The following is a 17,240-nucleotide window of genomic DNA, read 5'->3' as shown; positions in this document are numbered from 1 at the left end:
CAATTCTGATCTCCTTTCTATCGGAAGGATGTTATGAAACTTGAAAGGGTTCAGAAAAGATTTACAAGGATGTTGCCAGGGTTGGAGAATTTGAGCTATGGGGAGAGGCTGAACAGGCTGCGGCTGTTTTCCCTGGAGCGCGGAGGCTGAGGGGTGACCTTACAGAGGTTTACAAAATTATGAGGGGCATGGATAGGGTAAATAGGCAAAGTCTTTTCCCTGGGGTTGGGAGTCCAGAACTAGAGGGCTTAGGTTTAGGGTGAGAGGGGAAAGATATAAAAGTGACCTAAGGGGCAACTTTTTCACGCAGAGGATGGTACATGTATGGAATGAGCTGCCAGAGGATGTGGTGGAGGCTGGTACAATTGCAACATTTAAGAGGCATTTGATGGGTATATGAATAGGAAGGGTTTGGAGGGATATGGGCCGGGTGCTGGCAGATGGGACTAGATTAGGTTGGGATATCTGGTCGGCGTGGACAGGTTGGACCGTAGGGTCTGTTTCCATGCTGTACATCTCTGTGACTCTAACTCACTTCCTAATAGCATTCTGGATGTCCTAGTCCCACAAGATGGTAATAGTTCAAGAAGGCAGCGCACCACCACCTTCCAGGGGCAATTGGTTGGGATATCTGGTCGGCGTGGACAGGTTGGACCGTAGGGTCTGTTTCCATGCTGTACATCTCTGTGACTCTAACTCACTTCCTAATAGCATTCTGGATGTCCTAGTCCCACAAGATGGTAATAGTTCAAGAAGGCAGCGCACCACCACCTTCTCAGGGGCAATTAAGAGGGTGAGAAATGCTGGACTATCCAATGATGCCCATTTCCCATGAATGAACAAAGAAAACAATAATCCCAGCTGATGTGGTGGGATTTGAATCCATGACTGCAGGACATTGGTTTGGGGAGTCTAATTTACTGATCCAATACTATTACCATAACACCACCAAGCTCAAAGACAAGGGGTACAATTTTAAAAATGACAAATTCAGCAACATTTTTATCAAGGAAGAGTATTTATTAAATGAAGAGGTTGGGAAATGGGGTGAGATAAGAAGAAATATGGGGAAGTATTTGGAAGCCTGAGAGTTCTCAAAGTGACCTTGTCAGGAGGAGAGTAGCATCCTAAGTTGCTGAGGGTAGTCTACTTGTGTCTACTCTCTTGTCCTCACTTCACCTTTGGATTTTCATTAAATTCGTCCTTACATACAACCAGGCAAAATACTACAGTGGTTTTCCATCACCTTCTGCAGGAAGGCTGACTAGGGGCCTCTCTTGCTGTTAGTGCCTGCCACCACATGTATTAAAAGGATGTATAGACTGACGACCAACATAGAAACATAGAAAATAGGAGCAGGAGTAGGCCTTTTGGTCCTTTCAGCTTGTTCCCCCATTTAATATGGTCATGACTGATCATCCAACTGATTTCCCACTTTCTCCCCATACCTTTTGATCCCTGGAACACTAAGCTGCATTAACAATGCAGCTACCACAGCCAAAATGTGGTGGGATGTGAACCAGGAGCTATCAGTTCAGAGGTGGAGATGTTCCCACTGTTCCATGGAACTACCAAGGGAAATAAGGGTAGAAATCATAGGACTGTCTTGAATTTTTAAATCCTTCTTTAGGAAAGGTGATATTGCCAAAGGAACGAGAGGATTGCAAAAGTTGTAACCCTAATTTTTAAAAGAAGACTAAACTTGACAATTACTGGGTGGTCAATTTAATGCAGACACTTTCAGAAACAACATTAATAGCCATGGACAGGTATGGACTAATAAAGGAGGTGTTAAATCTGAATTATGTTTGGCCAAAATGATTTGATTTTTGAATAGGGTAACAGGAAGAATGAATTACGGGCAGAGCAGTCAACGTTGGGGCAGAGCAGTCGACGTTGGGGCAGAGCAGTCAATGTTGGGGCAGAGCAGTCGACGTTGGGGCAGAGCAGTCGACGTTGGGGCAGAGCAGTCGACGTTGGGGCAGAGCAGTCGATGTTGGGGCAGAGCAGTCAATGTTGGGGCAGAGCAGTCGACGTTGGGGAAGAGCAGTCAATGTTGGGGCAGAGCAGTCGATGTTGTGGCTTTTGAAAGGCGTTGAATGAGATACCACATTTATATTCATTCATGAAATGAGCAAAACTGAAACCCATAGGATAAAAGAATCAACAACAGTTTGGATACAATTGGCTAAGAGACAGAAAACAGAAGGCTGTGCTGCATAACATCATTTTGGTTTGTACTGTTTGCTTTCTCACACCCAGAGAAATTGATTTAAATGAATGTAACAAGCTTAAGGTATTCAACTGGATAATGACAACTGTCCTCAATTGATGGATATTGATTGCGAATATACAGTACTTTGAGGAAAGGCCAAGAGAATGGAACAAATTGATCACATGCTCAAATGTATGGCTCTGGTACAATGGGCCAAATAGTTTTCATTGACGATAACAGAGCCGTAAGCTGTACAATCGAGTGGCATCAACAAACCCTGAGTGGAGATCTACATACCCAAGTATTTTCCAGTCTCTTTCTAATAAGTACATCTTCTGCAAGTAAATGTCAATTAATACACTTTGGATCACTCCATCAACAGCTTCAACCCTATTCAGGCACTATGGGAGAGACAAGAAGTCTGTTTATCTTCCTACTTCCACTTGAGTATAAAATGTTGATTTATTAATCAATGGCATTTGGAGAGTTCAGTTCAAACAGAATTACTTTTTTCTCTGAATGTCGCATGGGAAAACTGTTTTGCAATTTTTTTCTATTTTTGCCAGCCATTCTACAGTACAGTGTGTTCCAGAGCAGGGTTAGTGGAGGGGATGGCAGCATTGTGGGGATGAGGAATTGGTGAAAGTGGGTGAGGGATTGTTGTGAGTTGAAGTGCATTAACCTTAAAGGGGGCATATCTAAAATTGCTGTCAATCACCATCACTGAGTCAGGATGTGGTGCATGAGCCCTGACTCGCTAAAACCTACATCACTATTTTACCAGTCCCTGTAGTAAGAGTGATACATCAATATGATTTGAAAAATTTAACAAGGATAGGTTGGAGTACTCCAGTAAGAATCCAGCTCAGCTCAGGATTCTTCTCTTACCTATGATGATATCCCATTCTCATCTGTTTCTTCTGTGAGTTTTTTTAACAGGTAATTAGTATTCCAGACCAATCCATATGCATGTGTGGTGAAGGATTAAGTCAAAAATAGGAAATTGGGATTGCGATTGGGATTGGAATTTGGCGAGCAGGACAAGGAACTAGGAATGCCTAGCCGAGAAGTCGCTGCAGAAGAACTTCACATGAAGGCAATCAGTCTTTAAAGGGAAATGAAACCCACAGGAACTGACTTATGTCAGTGTAGTTTGGGCCCTGAGGCTGGGTCTGAAAACCAAGGCAGACACATTTGGATTATTGGTGGCACCCCTAGCTGTATTCTGGGCCTATCCTGTAACTGATCAGATGCCATCAGAGCTCCCATGATTACCCACCTCCAGCAGCTTCTGGTAGGCTGGCATCCCTTAAGTCTCAGCAGTGCCACCATGATACGTGGCCATTGCTGGGATTGCAACCAGCTGGGACACAGCAATGAATGCCTCACTTGTAACTAAATGAATGGGATCTGTGTAGTTAATATAGTTATTATCACAACAACTATTAAGTTTTTTTAGAATTAGAATTATTTTAGAATTCAGAATTAGGTTTAATTGTCACAGGTTTTCAAGTATAGGGATACAGGAACAGAGTGAAAAGTTCCAAAGTCACCATTTCTAGTGCCATCTTAGGTACAAAGGTACCTGGTTACAAAATCATAGGTAAATCTTTTGTACTTAAGGAAGGGACTAGATTAAAGGTGCATTGATTATAGAACTAGCAGTGTTGCAAGGCTAAAATTTCAATTACTTGTCTGCACTGTCAGAGGGACCATTTAAGTTATAACATCTGCTATAAGTAGAACATATCTAATCTAGGAGATAAATAGTGCAGATTATTTGACAAAATCTTTTCAAATTTTGGTTCAGGTATAAATGACTTAGAAGCTGAAAGAAAAGGAAGGGATTTAGAGTGACCTTTTCTTCAGTCTGATCTTCCTGGCATTAAACGGGGACAGTTTTCAGCAGTTAACATTCTTCAACAGCATATTTTAGTTCCAATTAAGACCACAAACATGGTGGGGAAAGAAAGGAAGAGAGGTTTGTCATAAGCTTGAGGGCATCTCACCTTTCGGATTTACCTGACCTTCCAGTTTAACCGAGTGGTTGACATTTTGCCTGCAAATCACTGCCTTGTGACCCTTTAATCAACACACGAAACCCATAGCTGTATAGCAAAACACCACAATAAGGATAGTGTCAGAGACTCTTGAGCACCATCCATCTGGGTGGACGTCTGCTGTCAACTGGTGCCATTGCGATCCATGAGAGGGGCAAGGACATGAACAAATCTGACCTTGACATTTGCAAAGATTTGAAAAACCCACCAAGAAAGCTCATAAAAACCCACCAGTCATCTGGCGAGATAGCAGCTAAATTCATGCAGCTGGCACCATCCTGTTAGCAGACTGATGGGATCAAGGGATGCCTGCGACCGTAAAGTAAACCATCATTGACCCATTGAATTTGTTAGGTTCAGTTTCCTCAATGACAAGGAAGCCAGATGTTCAAAGGAATCTGCAAAGGCATTGAACGAGGTGACCAACCTGTTATTAAAGTGGAGGTTGATGAATTGTCTGATTGTGGCCATAAGTTCCATGGAATGCATCACACGGACCTGTCGACTTCCTGCATTTTCCTATTTCCGTTGCAAGAGTAATCTGCTCAGAGGCAGTTCCATGATTTTTGAGGGGAGGGTGGGGGGTCCCATTTTCATCTACTTTCAGGGGGTGATAGAAACATAGAACATTGGAAGAGAAACGGGCCATTCAGCCTTGTGAGCTTGCTCCACCATTTAATTCACCCAACACAGCCCCCGTTCCCTCTTTCTTCCTGTATCTATTGATCCCTTTATAAATAACTCCTTTTTGAAAGCATTCAATGTTTTGACCTCAACCATTTTATATAGCACAGAATTCCATTGGCTTAGGACTCTCTGGACGAAAAAAGTTCTCCACACCTCAGTCCTAAATAGCCTACCCACCCTGAATTGGGGCCTGTGGGTCAGAGTGAGGAGGCAGGTACCAAGTCCTTGTGAGGCAAAAGGGAACTGAAGATGCATTGTTGGCAACACAGTGGCTCAGTGGTTAGCACTGCTGCCTCACAGTGCCAGGGACCTGAGTTTGATTCCAGCCTCAGGTAACTGTCTGCGTGGAGTTTGCACATTCTCCCCGTGTCTGCGTGGGTTTCCTCCGGGTGCTCCGGTTTCCTCCCACAGTCCAAAAATGCGCAAGTTAGGTGAATTGTCTATGCTAAATTGCCCTTCGTGTTCAGGGATGTGTAGGTTAGGGGCAAATACAGAATAGTAGGGGAATGGGTCTGGTTGTGTTACTCATGGGAGGGCCAGTGTGGACTTGTTGGGCCTAATGGCCTGTTTTCACACTGTAGGGATTCTATTATTTCGGACCATAAACTGGCCCCTAGTTTATAGAAAAGAATAGCCTGGTATGTAACTTTAAGTTGAATGTCAATGAGTTGAAAAATAAAAGTGGACACAGGCTGGAATTTAGTGATCATTCTGTGTGAAAAGTTTTCTCTGTGGTTGAATGGCCAATGTTTAAACATACACGGAGTAACAGAATCAAACATCATTAAGGGGAAGGCTTTAGGCTACTGTAGGATAGATAATCCAATTGCCCTCCATGTCTGCATTATCTTGTCACTCACTGAGGGAGATAAAAAAAACAACCAAATGAATATTGATTTCACTTTTGGGCTCTTTCTGTGCAAATAAGGAGCTGCTGTGTTTCTCTACATAAGTTCAATTCATACAGAGATATTTTGTTTATGCTTTATAACCAGAAAAAAGCTCCATATAAACTCAAGTGTTTTGTAAATGTTTTCCTAGGGTATTACTAAACATGAAAAAAATTGAAATGAATTGTGGGACTAAAGTGTTTGCAGAATATTTACAGTCGGCAACATGTTACATAAAGGCCACCCCGACTGAAGGTATAGGAAGCCTGATTTTCTTTTTAAAAGGGCAGTCAGCAACCTTGGCTCATTTTCCACTCTGCTCTCTATTCCAGCTCCTTCAATAAACTCCCACAAGAGGAGTGTATATATATCTTGTTCTTAACAATGTCAGAAGACAAGAAACACAATAAATCACATGTTATTTATGAGGAGCACTCATTGTATAACACTAACAGACAGCTAGTCAGAATGCTGCTTAAGGTAAACAGAGGAAAACTTATCATCAGCGCACTATGGGGTCGGGGATCATATTCCTCACCTGAGGCCTTACAACAGAGGTATTTAAACTATCATTATCATCTACACCCCATTGTGGGATTGTATTTCAAGCAGTCAGAGAAGAAGGCATAACGGGCAGTCTTTATTAAAGAGAAGACAGGATCAGCTATAGATAAATCTAACTCTATCAGCACCAGAGGATTTTGTTTTCATGATCCTTCTCTGCAGCTGGTGATTTTCTAATATGGCTTTCCCAGCTCCTCGGAATTGATAATGAGCTCAGTGCAGTTCAACATCCCTTGTGACATTCAGCAATGACAAGCTCACACAGTGTCTCATTGCTCGCCCCTTCCTTCTTTCAAGCCCTTGCCAAGTGGTTCTAGCACAACTACAGCCCTAGCCTTTACCTAACGATGTGGAAAATTCTCCAGTTATGACCTGTCCCCAAAAAGCAGAATTAATCCAACCCAGTTAATCACAGCCCCGTCAGTCTGACTGTCAATTAGCAGGGCCGTTTTCGTCGACAGAGCTACCAAGCAGTACTAACTCAGCGGTAACTTTTTTAGTCACCAGCGTTCAATTTGGGTTCTGCCTAGGGCCCCAGAGCTCCAGATCTCATTAAAGTGTTTGGTCCAAACATGATCAAAAGGATTTGAATTTCAGAGGTGAGCTGACTCAACTGCCCTTGATGTCAACGCTGCTTTTAACTTGGTGTGGCATCAAGGAACCCGAGCAAAATTGACATCAAGCAGAATCAGGGGCAAAACTCTTCAGATGTTGGAGTCATACCTTGCACAAAGATGTTGTGGTTGGTCGGCACCAATCACCTCCACTTCAGGACATCACTGTAGGAGGATAGTGTCTCAGCAAATCATCTCCATCAACTTTACTCAATGATCTTCCCCTCTAACATAAGGTCAGAGATGGAATATTTACAGATAACTGGACAGTGTTTAACCATTCCCAACATGTCAGAAACTCAAGCAGCCCATGTCTGCGTGCAGTGAGACCTGGACAATGTTCAGTCTTGGGCTGATAAGTAATGAGTAATACTCATGCCAGACAAGTGTCAGGCAATGACCAGCTCCAACAATTGAGGATCTATCTCTCCATGATGATCAATGGTATTAACATTGCTGAATCCCCAATGATATCGTCCTGGGTGGTTACATTGAAAAAAAATCTAACCAGGCCAGCCATATAAGTAACATGGCTGACAGAGCTGGTTAGCAGCTGGGAATCATTACGCAGCGCTGACATCCCAGAGCCTGTCCACCACCTACGAACCACCACCACATGTCAGCAGCATGACGGAATAATCTCCACTTGGCTGGATGAGTCCTATTCGAACAACATTCAAGAAACTTGCCATCATTTGGGAAAAAGCAGCCCACTTGATCAGCACCCTATCCCTTACCTTTAACATTCATTCCCTTTACCACTGATGCACAATGGCTGTAGTTTGCACCATTTACAAGATATACTCAACATTTCACCTTCCTCCAACAACAACTTTCAAATCCATAACGTCTCTCCCCTGGAAGGACAAAAAAAATTCAAATGCAATGGAAACATCGCTAGCCACAAGTTCCAGTTCAAGTCCTACGGCATCCTGATTTGGAAATATATTAGCATTCCTTCACTGTGGCTGGAGCAAAACCTAGAACTGCCACCAAACAGCTGTCCCTAAACCAGACTGACTGCAATGATTCAAGAAGGTGCTTCACTACCACCTGCTCAAGGGCAATTAGGGCTGGGCAATAAATGCTGGCCTTATCTTCGATCCTGACATCTCATAAATGGACAAAAGAAGCACTCCTCCACAGCAAAGGTCTTCTGTTAAAATTGCCCCAATTGATAACAGTTTCCTATTTGCTTTCCAATTTTCCAAAAAAAACATGAAATTCCCCTCTTCACCTCTCTCTTTCATACTTTTGACCATAGGACATCGGAGCAGAAGTAACCCATTTAGCCCATCAGGTTTGATTTGCTCATTTTCCAGCATTCAGCCTCCATGTTCCTGAATTCTGGAATTACATCCCTAAATCTCCTCACTTCTGTACCTCCCTTAGAAAAAGCTTTTGGTCATCTGGCCCAGTCGATGTTACTAGGTGTCAAATCCTTTTTGATAAAGTTCGTCTGAAGTCCTTTCAGATATTAAGCTATATAAAAATGTCGTTCATCAGTTGTTGCTTATTTCCTCAGTAATGATGGAAAGATATTTGGTGCTTTGTCGATGGAGCTGACTCACTTCTGAATTCCTCTAAGGAAACATTCTCGATACAAGGCTAGACAGTCAGTATCAATTGGCTTAAGGAGTGACTGTCACCTGGCCCATGTCAGATGCTGTCCTTTCACAGTCTTCAGACTGATCATTTACATCAAGCAAGACTAGGATCTTTGGTTGATCCTAACCACTCCTGACTCCTGCACTCACTGATCTACACAAGCCCTGGATTATGCTACTCTTGTTTTCTATTACTTAAATTGTATCGCCGCTCATCATCTCCATAACATCCTCCAGCTCCACAACCCTCTGAAATCTCTACAGTCCTCCAATTCTGGTCCCTCGTGCATCTTGCACAGACAAAATTAGCTGAATGGCTTGTTTCTTTGCTGTACCCCTTCTGTCATTCCTGCTTATTATCGCTGTACGACTAGACACCTTCAGCAGCCTAGACTATAATGCTTTACAAATACCAGCTGTTGTTATAGCACCACCTTCACGAACCAGCTCAGATCAGCTAACCCTCAACAGACTGAATTCAACATTGGATGTTCATAATCTGCAGCTCAGTTCCATACTGAAACATGCATTTTCTTGCAAAACCATTTTTGTTGAAATTAGTAGAAAATTGGTAGAAAAGGGGCACATAGTTTGGCATTCAAACATAAAGCAGCTAATAAAAACTGAAGTGAAGTGAAATGATACTGAATGGATACTTCCCTCAATTTAGAGGGAAGTTGTGGCGAAGTGGTAATGTCATTGGGTTAGTAATCTAGAATCCCAGTCTATAGGGCAGCATGGTGGTTCAGTGGTTAGCTCTGCTGTTTCACAGCGCCTGGAGTTGATTCCACCCTCCGGTGACGTCTTGTGTGGAGTTTGCACATTCTCTCCACGTTTGTGTGGGTTTGCTCTGATTTCCTCCGACAATTCAAAGGTGTGCAGGTTAGGCGGACTGACCATGGGAAATGCAGGGTTACAGAGATAGGGTGGGGAGGGGGATGGCTGGGTGGGATGCTCTTCGGAGATCGGTATTGATGTGATGGGTTGAGTGGGCTACTTCCCCACAATAGGGAATGAATAGAAAACAAAAAATGTCAAAAATACAATGTCATTCTGGGCTTTATAGGTTAAATAAATTTAACTTTTCTGGAGGTTGGACAGAATATTTTTCTTTCTGAAGCTGAAGGTTAGAAAGTTGGCAGAACAGATTCAATGGACTGAATGGCTTACTCCTGCTCCTATGTCTGATGGTCTAAAATGTGAAGGAGAGAGGCAGAGAAATTCTGTCATTTCCTGGGTCCCTAGATTAAGAATCCAGTGATAATATGACTAGGCCATCACTTCCCCATTGTCTTCTTCTAATGAAACATTCATAGAAGCCATATAAGGTGTAATTTTTCAAGTTTAACCTGAACTGAATGCTATTTCTTACTCCTAGTGTTAGGCCTTTTTATGACTTTGTTGTAAACTTCTAGCTGACTACCATTGTTGTTATCTTGTTTTAACACATTGCCAATTTTTATATGCATATTGTCTTTACATTGTGTTTTTTTGCTTCTTTTTCTGATTTACTTACAGAGCAGTTCTTTTTGCCGATATGCAGATCCACATGTTCTTATAGGTTGAATTTTGGAATCAGAAGGCGGGGCTACCCCAACTTGAGCTGCCTCTGGAGACTTCAGGAATTAAAAATTCATTTCCAGGAAACTGAGTTTGAAAGGAACATTACAGAAGACCCTAAAACAGTCTCATATATTTTCTGTAATTGTCTGATTTATTAATTGTAAATACAGAGGAACTTTGATTATCCATGTTCAATTAACTGAACTTTGGATCATCCGAACAAGAGTACAAAGTCCCGATGCATGGCTAAATATGTTATCCGGCATTGATTATCGGGAATTCCATTAACCAAACAAAATTCTCCCCGACCATATCCTTCGAATAATCGAGGTTCCTTTTACTTATAGATAACTCTAATTGGCCTTGAAAATGATTACCCTCTGAAATGCTACTTAGTTAAGTATTCACCACACAAGTCATATGAAGGCAAGATTTTCCTTCTCTCCCCTGAAGAGCATTAATGAATTTGGTAAGTTTGGTCAGCACTCACGAGACCAGCTTTTAAATCCAGATGTATTAATTTATTCTAAATTCCTTTCGGTACTGAGATTTGAACTTGAATATTCAAGCTTTAGTTTGGCCTTCCAAATTATTAAAGCAATAACATATTCGCAATGCTACCACTGCCCCCTTGATTAAAAAGGACATATTGGACCAAATGGTGCATCAAGAGGTTACGCAGTCAAGTTAACATTGGTTCATGAAGTCCACACCACGGGAGTAGTTGTCAGGTCAAGAGGTCTACAGAGTGAGAATGAGCAACAGATTAAGTCTACACAGTGTGATAAAACATTCCATCAAGAGCTGTTGGTCCTGGGAGGCAACATTAGTTTATGAAGTCAACATAGTGGGAATGAATATTGGATTAAACGTTCCATATAGTGGTAGAGAACAATATGCAGTGGACATCCACATTGGCAATCAATAATAGTTTAAGAGGTCTACACAATGGAAGTCAACTGCAAATGGTATAGTGCAATGAGAATCAATGTTTGGATCAAAAGTATTTTCTATCTGAAAGGAACTTACTTACTGTTGCAGGTGATTCTATTCCTGTACCTGTGACTAAAAGGTAAAGTCACTGTAGTCCTACCAGAGCACAAGGCTGTTCTCCCATTATGGAGAGGGGGTAGTTTAACCTGAGGGTCACTACAGTTTTAGTTGCTCATAGAAGTCACAAGCTTGGTGTCTCTGAACTTCACAAGTTAACAGGTCCCTGGTTCAGTTTCTTATTGATACAAGCTGAGCAGTGTTAAGGAAGTATAGCAGTCTGGGGTCTTATTAATTGGCCTGTCAACGTCTAGTGAGCCATTGTTGGAAATATGAAAGTACAGATGTACAATAAGCTGGATTCAGGCTTGGAGGTGATCTCTTACTCAGCCATGTAGCCCTCCAGCCTTCATTATAATGGTTTTAATATGGTCAATGACCACTCAGGGAAGGAGTAGAACAGAGCACTGTATAACATTGGCTCATTAAGCATTTCCTAGCTTCTCAATCTTTACCACTAATTGAAACAAGAGCAGATCCAAATCACTAACTATCCTGGACACATCTCATCATTGTTATAGAGTCATAGAATAGTACAGCACAGAAACAACAGACCCTTCAGCAGCTGGATCCAAATGCTGGAATTCCTGAGCTCGTACCCTGAGCACAAGGACTGCAATGGCTTGAAGTGAAGGCCAACCAATATATTCTCAGAGATGGTGGTGATAGGCAATAAATGGAGACATACCAGAATCATGTTGGTGTAACAGAATTCACAGAGACAAAGAAATAAAGGAACAGGAAATATTGCAGATTAGGGAAACGAAGAAAAAAATGATTTAAACGATCACACCAATTGCCCAGTGTTGAATGAATACATTAATAAGAGTGTATGTTTGTGTGTTGTGTTGTATTTCTGTGTATGATGTGCTGAGCATGCATCTGGTTCTCCTTACTCTCTCCAACTGAAGGTGCTGCACCTTTCCCAGTTTGGCATTCTTCATCGATATGGCTAAGATGCAAGCGTTGGAAAGATATTCAAACATTGAGGGAACTACAGCCCAGTCCAGTCCTGTCATAACCTCCACATCTCCACCATCTACTGCTACTTAAAAGCACCTTTTCCTTCCACTGTGCCTTGCGAATAGGAGAGTGAGGTCAATTCAAGCAGGTACCTCGGCTGACTCAATCCAGTCTTCTGTTAATGTGATGCTTTAATAATGTGCTGCAATGTGCCTTGAAGTTTATTTCGTGGATTGTTCATATTGAAATCTACAATTCAAATGTCTGCATTTTATTTTCATTGTCAGCAAGTAAGTGCTGGCCCTCATGAATGCAAGATTACCACCATAAAACTTTGATGTGATATTGTACTTCTGTTGTAACATTTCTGACAGGCCCTGACTCATCACTTTAATTATCAAGCTTCTGTATATGTTGTGACAATACCTAAATTTCTAGCTGATCGCTGGTGCTGCAACTAACGGCATAAATGACAACATTGGAAACCTAAATGTAACTGTCGAAGATTTGATTAGCCACAAAGACAGAGGCACAGACATAAAAATTGCCTTTAGGCAATCTAAGATGAAGTCTGGAACTTCACTGAATGATGGGTAAGTGCTTCAATTAAGGAATATTTACATTCAGTTACACCTCATGGTATCACTGCTCCATTTTATAGCTGTGTGCCAGGTATTCTGATGTGGTTTCCCCCCCCACCCCTGCGCCCCAAACACATTTTTGCTATGAATTCTCCTTTTTAACCCCTGTGTGTGGTTCAGGCTGTGGGTGCTAAGGGTGTGGGTTATTACTTCACATTTCCCTTTCAGTCTCTCAGGATTAAAGATTGCTTTCCTGGATGTTCCTCTGAGCCAATCTAGCAGAAAAGTCATCTGCATTAAACGTCTCCTGAGCATTATGTCACAAAAATGAGGGAGAAAGAGAGTGTGGAATAAAAAGCAGTGGAGAAAGTGTTTCAGAAGATATTTATAACCTCAGTTAATTTGAAAGCAAGACATTGGTCACATTTGGAGTACTGCGTATAATTCTGCTCACTCTGCTATAGGAAGGATAAACTGGAAAGGGTGCAAAAATGATTTACAAGGATGCTACAGAGACTGGAAAATCTACGTTAAAAGGAGAGGTAGGATAGGCTGGGACTTTTACTCTCTGGAGTGCGGAGACTGAGGGTTAACTTTCTAGAGGTTTATAAAATCGCGAGGGGCATAGATAAGGTGAATAATCAGGTGGATTACCCAGCATAGGGTAATCCAAAACTAGAGGGCAGATGTTTAAGGTGAGAGAGAAAAGATTTAAAAGGGACCTGAGCGGCAACTTTTTCACACAGAGGGTGGTGCAAATATTGATCGAGCTGTCAGGGGAAGTGGTAGTGGAGGATACATTAACAACAGTTAAAAGATAATTGGACAGGTAGATGGATTGGAAAGGTTTAGAGCAATACGGGCCAAATGCAGGCAAATGGGACTAGTTTAGTTTAGGAGACCTGGTTGGCATGGACAAGTTGCATGGCTCTATGATGCTATTGGCTTTCGTCAACTTAGTCAATAAAGTTAAGAAAGAATTTTGTCTATTGAGTGGAATTAAAACTGAATGGTTTTGATGAATGCAGAGTAAACTGTCTTGGCAGCCGTATCCCCCATTCTCATTATTCCACGCTGCCTTCTCTGGTTTCACCCTGATCTTACTCCTCTTCCTCTTCGTACTCCACTCCCCTCCAGCATCTCCTTCCCTTCTCAGTTCCCCTTCTCCTCAATTCTTCCCTTCCCTCAAAGCCAACACCCACAATCCTGCTCCCCCATTTCTCCATGCAGTTCTACCCCCTGTTTTAACCTTCCACTCTCATAATCCCCACAACACACTGTCTCTCTCACCTTCACTTCCCTCTCCCTCCTTTACCTGAACCTCCCTTACCATCCTCACCTTTTATTCCCAGAAATCGGTGATTCTGTCCCCTGTGCCAGCCCCACATCCACTCACATCTCCCCAGTTCTCCACCCTCACCCCTGGCCTCTCCTCAGTCTTCACAAAAGGAAGACCCAAGTGACTGAAGAATTAGATTGACTGAAGCATTTGTCTCTCTTGATTCTTCTCTCTGCCAGCTCGGGGAAGAGAAGCTTTGAAAACACAGGATGAGTCTGAAAATACTCTGGCACATTTGGCAAGCAAGCTAAAAATATTGAATCATCAGAGAGCTTTTATGTAACAAATTCCAAGATAACATTGCCAACAGGTTCCTTTTGTGATGGAATTGGTTTGGACCTCGCTGAATGAGTGCTCTAAACATTCGTGGATTACTAATAAGGGCAGAGGAGATAATCAATAGTAATTATTACCAGCGTATCTAGAAAATCGAATGAATACATGGATTCACACTGTTTAATTGTTTTATTTGATCAACCCTTCAGCCTGCAGGCAAAAGACACTCTCATCTTTTTATTTATTTTGGGTTCTCAAGCTGAGTTTTGCTATAGATTTATAACAGTGTACCTCCCTGCCTTCTATAAGATTGAAGGAACAGCCAGAGCACTGAGCAGTCATATTTATCATAGCCTGACTCACTCTACATAAACAGGGACTCAAAAATGCCTCACAACTGGAAGCATCTCTTTCTGATTAAGGCTTTGAACCTCCATTTTGTTTTCTACCTTTCCATCGCTCCTTATCTCTCATGATGTGGTGCAGTTCTGCAGATCCTGATTGTTCTCCTCAGTATCCTGCACAAACGGCCATGACTCAATGTATGTGCCTGAATATTTTGGAAAGGGGTCTTCAGTTTAGGGGGTTGAGGGGGATGCATTGGAACCTGGAACCCAAACCATGCACTGACCCAACATCCACTCGGTTGGATGTTCCAGCAGGGATAACAGGAGTTGTCTGACAACATGATGGCTCAGCGGTTAGCACTGCTGCCAGGGACCTGGGTTCAATTCCAGCTTCTGGTGATGGTCTGGGTGGAGTTTGCACATTCTCTCCACGTCTGTGTGGGTTTCCTCCGGGTGCTCCGGTTTCCTCCCACAGTCCAAAGATGTGCAGGTTAGGTGAATTGGCCATGCTAAATTGCCTGTAGTGTTCAGGGATGTGTAGGTTAGATGCATTAGTGATGGGAAATGTAGAGTAATAGGGTAGGGGAACAGTCTGAGTGGGTTACTTGTTGGATGGTCGCTATTAACTTGTTGGACAAATGGCCTTTTTCCACACTATGATCTATGAACCCACCTTCTCAGACATTAGCCCACCCCACCTTCTCACAAATAGCCCAATGGACTGCCAACACTTAATCCATACTTGCATAGCAAGGATGTTGCCTTGAATGATATGATAGTTGATGGCTAATGCTTATGGGCCATAAAGAGGGAAGAAGTCAGTGCACTCACAGGGTGAGAAACAGAAAAAGGGGTTGGGAAACATACAATCAAAAACTTATTTCAAATCATCCACTGATTCCTTTTTGAATACAATGATAGGTTATGAATAATGAAGGCCATTCAGCCCATCATTCTCAATGTTTCATTAAAGTCCTTCTGTCATAGCTTCTTATGCCTCCTGAATGATTTCAGTATTTCTGTCTCCGCTGTTCTACCTGGGGACTGTTCAGAGCCTGACTTGTTTGTTTGCAGATGTCCTGCCTGACCTCAGTGATTTGTCCATTTGACCAGTTTACACCTCTGTCCTGTGGCCAAGACTTTGAAACAACGGCTATGTTAACCTCCTTTTGCGGTTGATCATTGCGGTGTACTCACATATATAAAAATACTCATTTCCGGGTCGAAACTCAAAGCCCAGAGAAAACGGCGTGAAGAGTTGGAACTTCTCGGAGAACTTCAGTGGGCCGTTTGGTGTGCGCGGCCTATTGCATTCCCAACGCTTGAAGCCATTGTTCTTGTGGTCACAGCTCCTGTAGCCATCAAAATTCACCATGTACAGAATGTAGCTCTCTGTCTTCTCCTCTGGCACGGAGGCATCATAGTGGGGGCAGTAGATATCAAGGTAATCATTGATGCAGACATCGACTGTATAGTCCCCTCTGTGAAACCTAAAATTCAGAAAGACAATTCAGCAACCAGAATGAACTGAATGAAAAAAAACTGCACAACTATTAAAGCAAAACCATGAAGATATTGAGTTTTTCTGCCCTCTCAGTGGATCCGAGTCTCTATCAAATGGTTCCATGGGTTATATCATCGCCTCTTGGTCAAATTGTTATGGGTTTGATTTGCATTTCAAAGCTTTGAGCCCAAAATGTAGCATGACTTAAACCTTCCAGTGTAGTACTGAGGGAGTGCTGCACTGTCCAAATTGTGGTGTACTTCAGATGCAATGCAATAATGCTCGATCTGGTGAATCCTATCGGTCTTACGGCCTATTTTTACAAAACAACAGTAGAGCTGTCCTGGGACAATATTTATCAAGCAACCGGCTCCATTAAAATACATTCTCACAATATCCATCTGTGAGATTTTGCTGCGAGCAAAGTGACCTCCAAGTGATATGCTTCAAAATGTGCTGAATTGAACAAGTAATTCAGAGATTCTGGCTAATTTTCTGGGGATATGTGTACAAATCCCATCAGAGACGGTGAAACTTAAATTTAGTAAAAACATGGAATTCAAAAGTGAAAAAATTATTATGAAGACACAGCAAGTCAATAGAAAAAATACCATTTTCATGAGGGGAATTAAATACAAAAGTTGGACGTTTATGCTTTAGTCATATGGGGCATTGGAGAGACTTAATTGGTAGGGCTGTACACAGTATTGCCCTCTCTACTTAAGTAAGGGTGTAAATGCATTGGAGAGAGTTTAGGGAAGATTTACGGCTTGTCTTGAGGAAAGTCTAGACAGGCTAGGCTTGTATCTGCTGGAGCGAGAAGAGTAAGAGGCAACTTTATTGAAAAATATAAGATCCTGACGTTCTTGACAGGGTAGATGTGGAGATGATGTTTTCTTTGGTGAAATAACCTTTGATGAATTAGGAGCCACTGTTCTTAAGGGTTCACCTATTCAAAACAGAGATTTGGCTATTCTTTT

The 17,240-nt window shown here is 42.2% G+C and overlaps 1 protein-coding gene across 1 annotated transcript in view; it reads right to left on the bottom strand.

The window, feature by feature from the left end:
• The window catches only part of LOC122565055 (ephrin-A5-like), a 218,003-nt gene that overhangs the window by 26,259 nt on the left and 174,504 nt on the right, over positions 1 to 17,240 (bottom strand). The window contains exon 3 of the mRNA XM_043720685.1: positions 15,954 to 16,246. Coding sequence (XP_043576620.1) covers positions 15,954 to 16,246 — 293 coding nt within the window. The remainder of the gene's footprint in view (positions 1 to 15,953; positions 16,247 to 17,240) is intronic.

The sequence above is a fragment of the Chiloscyllium plagiosum genome, chromosome 31, assembly GCF_004010195.1.
Source record: "Chiloscyllium plagiosum isolate BGI_BamShark_2017 chromosome 31, ASM401019v2, whole genome shotgun sequence".
Classification (NCBI taxonomy): domain Eukaryota; kingdom Metazoa; phylum Chordata; class Chondrichthyes; order Orectolobiformes; family Hemiscylliidae; genus Chiloscyllium; species Chiloscyllium plagiosum.
The sequence above is the reverse complement of the archived record's forward strand: the minus strand, read 5'-3'. Positions and strand labels throughout refer to the sequence as shown.